The sequence below is a fragment of the Penaeus vannamei genome, chromosome 12 (genome assembly GCF_042767895.1).
Source record: "Penaeus vannamei isolate JL-2024 chromosome 12, ASM4276789v1, whole genome shotgun sequence".
NCBI lineage: Eukaryota > Metazoa > Arthropoda > Malacostraca > Decapoda > Penaeidae > Penaeus > Penaeus vannamei.
In genome coordinates, this window is record NC_091560.1 from 14,939,912 (window position 1) to 14,952,411 (window position 12,500).

The following is a 12,500-nucleotide window of genomic DNA, read 5'->3' on the forward strand; positions in this document are numbered from 1 at the left end:
CACGTCATTTGCTACATCATATCAGTTCATACCAGGATGGTATCAGAAAATTTCAAGTTTAATTCATTTGAACAATGGGGAAACTATCCCAATATTGCTTTATAAACACTTTTCATTTGCATCAATCTGTAAAAATACAAATTAACAAAAATACAGCCTTCGGTAAAAAAAAAAAAAAAAAAAAAAAAAAAAAAAAATCCATCGTTGGTCTATTGTTTCCGTTTAGCAGATGAATTTCAGTACAATTCCAGCCCTGTTCACGGTTGAATTTTCTGCAAGAGTTCTTTCTCGTTATTGATCCGAGACATGGGTCGGGTAATATTTTCATGAAATTGCTTTTGAGGAATATGTTAACAAATTCCCAAGCGGCTTTGAAGTCACTGTAGTGTAAAGATTCAAGAAGTTTGTATTTCGAAATTGAAACCTAATTTTGATATGAAAAGCTTTCTATTTTAACCTGTTAACTTATTACACAAGTTGGAAATATTTTCCAAACTGGTTATAACATTGCATTTTCTGTCTGTAGATTTTCTTTTCGTTTTTCATTTCACTTGAGAGTTATATCTGCAGTTTGAGTATCCCACAACTTGTAATATATATTGATGCATTTTCATATACATCTTTTAACATGAAAATGTCAGAAATTGTTTTCTTACTGGCTATAATAAATATCATTGGCAACTCAACTTTATCTTTTCTATGGAATTGATGACGTTGTTACGTATCAATACATGAATGGTGGGATTAATATACTGTGCAGAATGGCATAATACTGAGTCTCGCTAAACATTGAAGGAGTGTTTGTGGGTTTTGTTGTTTTAGGACATATGAAAAGGAAGATTCGTAAAATGAGTTGGGAGTGAAGACAGATATCGTCTGAATAGCATGGGATTGTTCCTGGGATATCAGGGAGCTGGGAGATGAGACAGTGTATAAGGATATTAAAAATAAATGGACTAAGGACTCCTCCTTGTGGAGTCCCAAGACCAAAGCACTTAGGTATGCTGCAGGCACCTTTAAAGAGGACATAGGATGATTTATTGCTCAGGAATCCTCGTATCCACTGCAAGAGGTGTCCACTTACACTATAGCCCACAAGCTGGTCGAAGATCACATCTGGATTTGCAATGTCAGGCACTTTTTAGGTCCGTGAACGCCAGAAGACTTGTAGATGAGAGTCGGGAGTATAGCTCTAATAGGTAATGGTGCGCGCTGTGCTGTGGCAAGAATCTATATAATCTAGACGTAAGTGTATCCTATAGGCGATACATAATGCGATTCAGGAGGATGCGTTCTAGCACTATTTAGAAGCATGATGTAAGGCATATTGACCTACACTTGGTACGAGGCTTAGGAACTGGTACATAAGGCTTTTTGTCCAGCCTTGTGGTACATTTCCATGTCGGAAGCAGAGGTTGTAAAACTGTAAAAGGGGATCACCAAAGACATTCAGTAGGAGGCACAAGGCAGAGTATGTGATGCCGTCATCACCTGGGGCTGTTGCTTTACAGCTAGCAAGAACCTGACGAAGTTCATCCTTTGTTTCTGGAATGTCTTTTTCTCATCTTTCCTTAGGAGGGCTGCTGGTAGGCGTAGAGGACGGCAGGTTTTCTGAGAGGAGAGCACCTCTTAACGTCCTTGAATTCCTTCAGGAAGTATTCCTTGGCTGCTAAAGGATATATGCAGCTCCTTGCATCTGTTGACATGTGTCACCTCAAGGCGAGGCTTAAGGAACTAGAGAGAGGTGATAGCCAAATCTTGACAGTGACTGTAAGAAAAGGATCCTGGACACCAAAGACGTGAATTGCGCCAGGCATCATGATTAACATATTTCTGTAGGGCAACAAGTGCACTGCTGGACGTCTGGTATTGTTCCAAGTTATGTGAAGTAGGATCCCTCTGATAAGGATGTACTCTACTGCGTTTCTGCTGCCTTAATGTGTCAATCAATTATCCACTCATGAGCTCCAAGCTGGTCGGCGAACCTAGTGGTTATAAAAATCATGTGTTAAACAAGAGACGAGTATTATTTTTCAGGAGACGAGATCAAGGTTGAAAAAGAGATCAGACATGTAGGAAATATAGCTAGGCCAGTAATTTGGTGGGATACTGATATGGGCACATTGATAGGCAGATGAATGGAGAGTACAGATTGATTACTGAAGGTCTAGGGCAAGGTGATCCGTGAAAAGACCAAGTACAGATGAGCACCCGACCTGAGATGCTGCGAGTCCGTAAGTATGTGGTCAAGGATTCCTCCTAGAGAATGCATGTCAGCTGTGTCCCATTGAGTTAGGTGGTTGTGTGCCACACAGGAGCAACATGACTTATGTGCCACTACAGTATTGGGACAGTTCCTTAAAGCAGGCTGCCGCGCGTTAAAATCACCCATATATACTGTACTATGGTCCATGAGAGAAGGCTGAGCATCAATATTCATCCTGGGGCAATGTATACATTGCAGAGACAAATCGTTCCTTCTCCCAGCTTAACCTCAAGGAGCTGAAAAGTGGTATTGTCATCATCAGATGTAGGAGTTTTCAGTGCTGAACAGAGGGGGTGATAGAAGTGATGAGCCCATTCCTATGAACCTAAGAAATATAACCACAGAAGGAAGGAGCTGTAGTTCCCAGAGCATGTCCAACAATTTGGGTGATGACAATAAATACATACCTTAAGTGAGGTGATTTTGACTAGTGACGTTATGCTACAAGCATTCCAAGAGAGGACATGAAGGTGCATGCTATTAGTGGATATTACTCTTTATGTATGCGTGACCCAGATGAGGTGGCAGGCGTGGGTAAATTACTGCTTCGAGGCGAGCCATGAAAGACAGGCGTGGTGATTGTAGCTAGCTAGGTTGTAGCGAAGAAGCCTTGCGTTTCGTTGTTTTGGCAGCGGGAGACGACTCGCTATGGTTGGGGCGCGGCGATCGACCTCGTGTTTGTCTCGCCAGCCTGAGGTGGTAACGAAGGCCAATCGTCCTAGCGCATTTCTTCTTCACTCAGTGCTGGATCAACATCCAGGTCAGACAAAGTAGGAGGGGAAGGGGAGACGGGAAGGAAAAAGGTAGGAAGTAGGTGAAAAAGGGAGATTTTTTTCTATGGAATTTCCACGGGTCCCACTAATACGAGCGGTTTAAACAAGTGCAGGGAAAGAGAATGGGGAAATGAAGGAAATTAGTGATGATTATATAATCAACAGAAACAGAATGAAGAGCATAGAAAAGGTAAGGGGCATCTGTGCGGTGTGTTGGGGATTGCAAAATGAATTAATTTTCAACGAATAGCCATATTGACGACTCGCCTGTTTGTAATTAAGACTAGTTTCACAACTAGCATTCTTCCAAAACCAAACCTTAGACCAAGAAATTTACCTTAGACATTGGATTTACTCTGTATAAGTATATGATTACATGCGTTCTATAGGCAACATTATTTATATTCTATTTACCATACTTAATTTAGCAAATTGTTGCACTAATTATTCTTATACCTTCATCATGCCTATGTTTGAAAGAATTAAGGCTCCATTTCACAGTTTTAGACACAAAACGAAAACTAACCTTAATCTTTGGAGGCGATTTCTGAGTTTCTTGGTCGCGCATACTCTCATATCTATGTATTTTTTATGACTTTCCGTCATTTTTAAAGCATGTATACAAAGACTTTTAATTGTGAATTATCTGGGTGTGGCAATAAATACAAAACTATTTTGCCCCACCTTACTAGCAGAATTTCCTTTGCATGGGCAAGGAAACAATAAATTATTTGATGGGATTAGTGTGTTCCTTTAATATGGGTGGTAGATGTAAAGATGGAATAGGCAGCATAAGGTTAGGCTTTATAGGATATATTTGGGGCAATATTCCCCAATCGTGTTATAAGCATCACTTTCCACTCCCTCCAAAACTTGCATGTAGCGAGTTACTGACACTGCTGATGGTTGTAGACTGAATAAATTTATGTATCTATCATTGCTTGACTGCACAAACGATATTACTGAATGTAAAACATCGGTGCAGATTTATTAATTTGCGATTTTTTTTATAGCATCTACACACAATGGAAATGCTTGCAGTCAACATGATGACATAATAGTGCATGGTCTGCTTCACGGCATCACCTTCCACAGTAGACAGCAAGAGATTTTTCAGAGAATCCCTTGCATCTATTAGCACTTGCAAAAGCGCAGAGGGCTGTAAAACGCAGTCACTGCAAGGTCATTTGTATAAGATACGGATTTGTACCCATTCCCGGTGTGAAAATGTTATAGGAGGATTCAAAGGCTTTTTTCTGGTGTATCACATTTCTTCTGTACTTTCAAACAAACCATTGGTCGCTTAAATCGTATGTTTAGCCATGCCCGCTGTAGAAAGCATGACATCCTACTGCCTATGACACAGGGCGAAAAGTCGACGTGTCTGAAACGGGCTTATGGTGTGCTCAGAGGTTTAGTGAAGAGTGTGGTGATCGGAAGTGATGGTGGCGTGATCCTCGGGCCCGTAAGTCTCGACAACTTTCACACAAAATGATGTGATATAGACGCAGTGAACTGATATAGTGATGCATGTATGTTGTATAGCGTATTACAAGTAGAGTAAGAAAAGCCAAGTAAATTGTATGCTTTATAAAATCCAACATTTAGGAAATATAAACATTTTTGCTCATTAGAATTTAATTCTAAATACAGGGTATGGGATAAAGGTAAGTTTTTATTAAAATGGACTAAATCTAAATATAAATGTGTCACACATGAGCATGATAATCACATATATCATAGATAACCCTTACACCCTTAAAAGAAGTCAGGACGATAAAAGCAAACTGTATCGTTTAACCATGAATAGTACAACTAGTGACTTATTATTTCTCATGATCAGAACGATTGTAACATAACAATCAAAATCAGCTCTGATTAATTCTTAATTGCACCCACTGTTCACGTAGAGCTGAGCGCAGACCAACAAAAAATCTGACCTGCTTTAGATTTGGTAATTTTAAAGTTCCATAGTTTAGATAAATGGATTCATGAAATTAAGCTTTAATGTATCATATATGACGTACTGAGTTGAATCAATGTAACCTGTAGAATTTTAATCCCTGCTTCGCTCAGTTATAATTTGCTTCGGTACTCGTGACCTACTACCTTAAACAAAGCAAATACGTACACTCCGAATAATATTTTCATTGCTGTCAGTGTGCCATCTCCTGGTCAAATAATAGATGGCGGATGAGAAAGTTATACATATTTCAGCTGTCCAAGGGATTTTTTCTTTCCCTCTACCTATAACTTAAAACTGGCCCCAATCTCTCGTGTATATGGTACATTTATATATATATATTTTTTTTTACCGGTCATATTTCATTTAACGTTCTCGATCATTTCGAATGAAAGAAGACCTTGCGCATGAGTGTAGATACTGTGTAAGGGATTTGCTTGTTCATATCGAGATGGTAATTCCCCGGGACATAGGACTCGTAACTGACTGCGACTTCCCGGGTCACTCGAAGGAGCATGGTGGAGAGGTCCTGTTGGTCGCCCTCCTCCTGCAGCACCTTGGCGAGGAAGTGCAGGAACACGCTCCCGTTCATGCCGTTGTTGCTTGACTTGAAGGCAAAGGTCCCTGGGGAGGAAGGTATGAGTTGGCAGGTATCCATTTCTGTTTTTCTGAGGTGTAAATTGGTAAAGAAAGTACCAATAGGAAAGATCTCAGTGGCAGTAGTTGTAGTATCATTGATAACACTAGTAAGAGTCGAGGTGATCATTGCCAAGCAGCAAAAGCAACATCAGTGATAATCATAAGAATATTAATAACAGTAATAATGAAATAGTAATGATAATATTAATGACAATAAGGATGCCAAATATTATAATAGTAGTAACAATAATGAATACAGTAAAGGTAGTAATCGTATTAATACTAATAAAAATAGAAGGTCAATGATGGTGGTGGTCATTTATATTCAAATTGAAGGTACTGACTTCTGAATTAACTGTGAAATAATAACAATGAAAATCTTGATACAATTTAAAACATTCCAGAAGTGTATGCTCTGTACTGACAATATTGCTCACTGATTTGAATGATTTTACCGTGCCTCTCCTTGCAACCCTTCTACTAGTGATTTCCTCTCATCTACAACTGCGGAGCCAGCGCATAAGGTTGCATACTCGGACGGGCGCTCTCAATGGTGTGCAAAAGGCTCCTGAGAAGACGTCATCAAAGGTTGATTTTGTATTCACGCGGAAGATACAAATTCCTATAAAGGTTACATACCTATGTATGATGCCCACATCATGAGCATGTCAGCATGCAGAGGAATAGCATAGTCTCTCTCGACTGGAAGACTGTCGGTCTGCACTCGCATTCCCATTGGTCGCTGTAAGCGGACGCCTTTGTCCACGTTTTCTCCTCTGCAAGCCTGTGCGAAAGGTAGGTTTAGTACCTTAGGAAAGATTTTTTTTTCTTTTTCTTTTAGCGAGAACACGTACTGTATATATTTTGATAAAACTGATATTGATATTTATAACATGGTATTGCGACGTACTGTTTTTCAGACCGCGCATATAATGCACAATGATCCTACTTCAGCGCCTACCTGTCCCTGGAGTGAATACCCCGCACAGATCTAATACTCATTCACAGAAAGGCCTCCAGCTTACCTGGAGAAAGAACATCTTCGGTTTCCCAGCAAGGGTCGGGCACTTTTCCGGAGTGAAGTTTTTCCATAACTCCGACGTTTTGACTTGTTTGTCGAAAGTCCAGATGAATTCATCTTTGCTGGCGTCGATGCCTCCGTGAGACATCAGAACCACCACCAGGCAGTCACGGTCAGAGTGATCGCTCTGGCTCTCTGAGGGAAGAAGAGCCAATGCGCTGGGTTGCTCTCCCTAAATACGTATATTACATCTATACTTTTGTGTGCTTGCATGTGTATACTTTATATTAAGGTTTGGCTGTTGTTGCTAATAAGCAAATCCTATAATATTTACACAATGGTTAAATGATTTCCCATCTGCTGTAATCCCTATATTTATGCCAATCTGCTAGTGTTTCAGTAAACTGTGGAAAGGAATAAGGCTCTCAGTGACACTTTGGAAATAAACCTACCTTCCTTGAGAACTTTCAGAAAGTCCTCCATCCTCAGATCCCAGTGAGTCAGGACAGTAAATCCTAACTGTTTAAAAGCACTCTTGATAATCTGGACATCATGTTCGGCGCAGCTCCGTCTCTGTCAGGCGTTCACGACATATTATTATTATTATTATTATTATTATTATTATTATTATTACCTGCGATGTCCTATTTTTCACATATTAGCATATCAAAGCTGTTTACATAAAAGGGATTGTTATTTGCCTTCTCACCTCAACTTTTCCCATTGATTGTTTTTTTTTTCTATCTCTGCCTCCCTTTCCTACCGATTTGGGAGACTTTGCAATCCTTCCTACTTTTCCCTTTTCTTTCTCACCAAGATTCTTTTATTTAGTTGGTAATTATATCAACATACCTTTCATATACTTTCTGCGGATCATCAGAATTTTAAGGCGAATACAGCTGTTAACTATTAATGTTGCTGGCTGTTTGTCAGTAAATCATTAACTTTGGAAAATAACATTCCGAAAATAAAGCATTTCATTCTGTGAAATAGAAAGCCACAGACCGCGGTCCACTTAATGTCAACAGCAAGGATGCGAATAAGTTTACTAAATGAATACGTGCAGTGTATAGCAACAATGCATCAGTCAGTTGTTCGTTCATACAAGCCCGGAGAAAATTGCATACAAGTACTCACTGGTGGCCCATAACTTGAAAAGTTTTCATAGGCGAGGATGAGGGCATGTCCTCGCTCTTTATGCTGCATGTTATACGTTGGTTCGTTCCTTCCTACCGGCATGGGCGCATCGGGACGGCTGGTCGGAAAGGGAGAGGGACACCGTCAGATGATGAACTGCAGCACTTACAGAAATAAGCGAAAGATCACACAGTCGCAGTAGGAAAGGCACAATCCTTGCAATTAAGGCCCACGAGGTTTCGGGTCAGATACAAGGATGTCTTTAGTTAGGGAAGCTACTTTACGAAAACATCATCTCGGAGCTTTCTCAACTTGCGGAATTTTGTGTCCCTGTCACTGACTGAGCCTATATGTACAGACAGGTTTCGGATTGCATGTTATGAGAATTGTATAATTTTTTGTTACACCCACACGCTCGCGCGCGCACCCATGCATGCACACACATACATATATAACATATATATATTTATTTATATATGCACATGTAAATAAAGGAGTGATGACCTTTTCTATGCATGTACCTGCCTTCCTAGAAAAGCTACTTTTGCTCCTTCGAATTACACATTAATTATTGTTGTCAAACTGTGAACAAATTATGTCCTCCTAATGCTCTGCATCACATCATATCTGACGTTTCTTTTTCAGTGAAATTTAGTCAGATAGATAGATACTAATCAAGACATATCGAAATTGTACTTACTCTTGTACCGCAACTCCAAAGCCCAAACTTCTGCCGTCGCTGCCATCTTGTGCCTTCTCCATCGTATGAACTTTCGTCAATCTGTTGAATATATGATATGGTTTTGACCTGGTGATCGTGACATGAAAACACCTTAAGATATAGAATGAAAATGTCGACAAAATAAGGTACTTTTCCTGCCTTTTCTATGATTCCATAGCTAAGTGCAGAAGCCTCGGTTAGGCCACAGCATTTTTTTTTTCTTGAATAGTGGGTCCACCGACATTTATTTCCAGGAAAATGAAAAAAAGTGAAAATCTAATTTCCCGCCGATATTATCCACGAAAGCAATAGCAAAAATAGATGCTAATCAATTTGTCTATGATTCATTGTGTATTGGGATGGTTTGGCGAAAATGCCTTACTCTCATGTGCCATGTCATGTCTATTGTCTATGTAAATATTTTAGATTTTGATTTCCAAAATAACAAATTCTGGTCGAAAGAATTCTTTGTCTATTTTCATTCAACTCCCCGAAGACGTGTAGTAAGACAGAATTGTACTTCCTCCAGGTGGGGCTGGAACTGATATAAATATAGACATGGAAGTTTTGCTAATGGAATCCACTTTCTCTCCCTCGAATCACAAACATCGATAAGAGAACGAGACTTGCCTGGGGTAACTAACGTAAAGCTCATCTGCATTACACTCGAAACATTATTTTCGCAACAGAATCACAACGGACTGAGGTCGACGTGAATTGAATTATTTTCTGTCAGCGAAACACAAGAAGAACGTGGTCGCTCTCTATTGTGGCAATATATAAACATACTCGAATGGTTTGGTTTCCTTACCATAGCGATGTCGTACTAGCATTGCCATTAAGAGACCATAGGATCAACCAGAGAAAGCCATGTATAGATCTTAGGGAGGGAAGATTTAGTATCGTATACTCAAATAATCGTAATTGGTTGTATATGTATGTGCTTGTGTGTGTGTCCTATCTATTGTTTCATTCAAACTTCTTACTTTGAAAACTTTTTATCTGGTGATATTGATAACCTATTCACCTTCCTCAGACGCATAAATATCCTTCATTTGATCTAATCACTCTTTATCCTTAACTCTTCCTCTTTTCATCAATACCTATCCTACCCCATATGGCATTTTCACTCTAACAAAGAACTTTAAAATAAAACCTCTCACCACAATCCGATACCATAGTGCTATATGACCGATATCTAGAACATTTATATTCTTGTCAATATTACTTACTTTCATCTGGTGACGGATTTTTTACAATTCCTGGCTTTATATTTTAAAATAATGTAACGTCTTCCACTAAAACTTACCTTGTCTAAGAAGAATATCAATTATGATTATTGTTGCTAGATGCTCCTTAATATTTCAAAGTAGAAGGCGAGAAGTCAGGAAGGAACTTGGCGTACATACAGACCCTCTCAACCTCATGGAACTTCTGACACTTCACACAGATAAACATGCTTGGTTTGATAATATAATGATAAGAACAGAAAGGATAAAGTGTTATCGTTTATATTCTTCTATCACTACCTGGAATTTACTATATCCTTGGAGATCGGGGAATTTAAGAAACCGATTTTTGCGTTATCGGATTATAAAAGTTTATTGCAGGAGCGTATTTTACACACACGCGCGCGCAAGCACACACACACACATACACACACATCTATGTATATGATATATATATTTGAACCGTATTAATTTTGACAATGTAGAAAGGTATGAATGAGAATGAATATCTTCACAATATAAGAGATGTATTTGACCGGTTTCGAATATATCTTCGTTAGAAATATATATACCATTCATACCTTTCTACGACACACACACACGCACGCATATATATATATATATATATATATATATATATATATATATATATATATATATATATATATATATATATATATATATATACATGTATATATATACACATGTATATATATATATATATATATATATATATATATATATATATATATATATATATATATATATATATATATATATATATATATATATATATATATATATATATATATATACATATATATATATACATATATATATATATATATATATATATATATATATATATATATATATATATATATAATTACACACACACACACACACACATCTACACACACACACACACACACACACACACATACGCACACACACACACACACACACACACACACACACACACACACACACACACACACACACACACACACACACACACACACACACATATATATATATATATATATATATATGCAGACACGCACATACCTATATCTATCTCTCGCTCTCTCTCTACTTCTATACATACACACACACAGATATATATATATATATATATATATATATATATATATATATATATATATATATATATATATATATATAACGTACAACGTGGCAACACCTGAAGATAAAATCCAGGGGGTTATCAGGACTCATGTTTTCTTGTTTTGTCTGATAGTACGTGTCTCGAAATGGCATGTAATTCCTTTGTTTGGTTTAAGACATACGCAAAACATAAAAAATAATCATGAACATAAAAAAAATAGTCAGCTAAGTTTATACAACCGGACTGATGAGTTGATGAAATGTGTTGTCATAATATTTTCTTTGCAGAAATCCGGAATTCATTAAACCTAGCAATTATGTTTAGGCCAGAAATATCAGAACATTCTATATGTATTATTTTGCCACTCTAAATTTGATAAGGAAGAATGAAACGCAGATATATTGCCGATATTCAGTTTAATGTTATCTGTATCTGAAGTGATATGATAAGAGGCATCTTATCATCCGTTAGCCAGTACACAAATGCAGCTCATGTGAAAAAGCGATTTGCTATTTATCCTGGAAATGGTGAATCATATTAACTAAATATATTTTAAATACACAGCAGAATATGAATTTTTGAATGATCTGTAATCTCACTTCCATTTTGGACAAAAGAAAAACACCCTGCGCATGAGCGTGGACACTGTATAAGGTATCTGTTTATTCTTATTAAGTTTATCTCTATCCGGGACGCAAGATTCATAACTAACGGCGACTTCTCTGGTCACCCGAAGGAGCATGGCGGCGAGGTCCTGGTGGTCGCCGTCCTCGATCAGGACTTTGGAGAGGAAGTGCAGGAAAACACTCCCATTATAATTGAAGGGAGACACGAAGGCGTACATCCCTGAAAGTTATTTTTTCAGGAGTGAGCATGGGAGATACTTGAACACTGGTTATTTATTCATCATTTGTTCATCTTTAGCTGTTTCTAATACGCTAACTGATGCATCAGGTAACCAAAATGGGAAATGTGGTGTAATTATTGGCTTGAACATGACAGACAAAAGTAACAGTCCATATATTAGATAACGAGTATACACACCTGGGTATGAAGCCCACATTATGAGCATATCCGCGTCTAAAACGCTGGTATGTTCGTCCTCTTGGGAGAAGTCGTCACTCTGTACTCGAAACCCCACTGGACGTAAGCGGACGCCTTTGTCAACGTTTTCTCCCCTACAAGCCTGCGTTAAGTAAAGGTTTTATGTAATCCAAATCCCCGTTGCTCTAAGGTACCAAATGCATCATGTTAGAATGATTTGCAAACAGCTATGTCTATTTTTAAGGGCAGAATTTGATTCATATCTGATATGAGAGATGCGTCTCAAAAGAAGAGATACGGAGAAAAAGATAGTAATTGTTATCTCTTCAAGGAACTGGTACAGCACGCTTGTTGTTTGATGAAACACGGACTACAAGTGGTGGGCTTTGTTGGGTAACTGCATCTGTACAGTGTACATCCCCGTCGAATGATGTGGTGGGACACAAAGCATTTACTTACCGGCCTGAAACTTGGGCAATCTTTGGTGTCAAAATGATTCCAGATTTACACACCAAGTGATGCGGAAGCACAACATGACAGACAGCGAGTCACCCAACAATCTTACATTTTATAGTAAA

At 38.2% G+C, this 12,500-nt stretch overlaps 1 protein-coding gene across 1 annotated transcript in view; it reads right to left on the bottom strand.

Moving 5' to 3' along the window:
* Positions 1 to 4,659: 4,659 nt before the first annotated feature.
* Positions 4,660 to 12,500, bottom strand: part of LOC113823293 (uncharacterized) — a 10,899-nt gene continuing 3,058 nt past the window's right edge. Inside the window, exons 6-14 of the mRNA XM_027375909.2 lie at positions 11,923 to 12,064; positions 11,476 to 11,724; positions 10,941 to 10,953; positions 8,500 to 8,631; positions 7,800 to 7,917; positions 7,115 to 7,235; positions 6,667 to 6,857; positions 6,281 to 6,425; positions 4,660 to 5,626 (exon numbers count right to left, since the gene is read on the bottom strand). Coding sequence (XP_027231710.2) covers positions 5,382 to 5,626; positions 6,281 to 6,425; positions 6,667 to 6,857; positions 7,115 to 7,235; positions 7,800 to 7,917; positions 8,500 to 8,631; positions 10,941 to 10,953; positions 11,476 to 11,724; positions 11,923 to 12,064 — 1,356 coding nt within the window. The 3' untranslated portion in view covers positions 4,660 to 5,381. The remainder of the gene's footprint in view (positions 5,627 to 6,280; positions 6,426 to 6,666; positions 6,858 to 7,114; positions 7,236 to 7,799; positions 7,918 to 8,499; positions 8,632 to 10,940; positions 10,954 to 11,475; positions 11,725 to 11,922; positions 12,065 to 12,500) is intronic.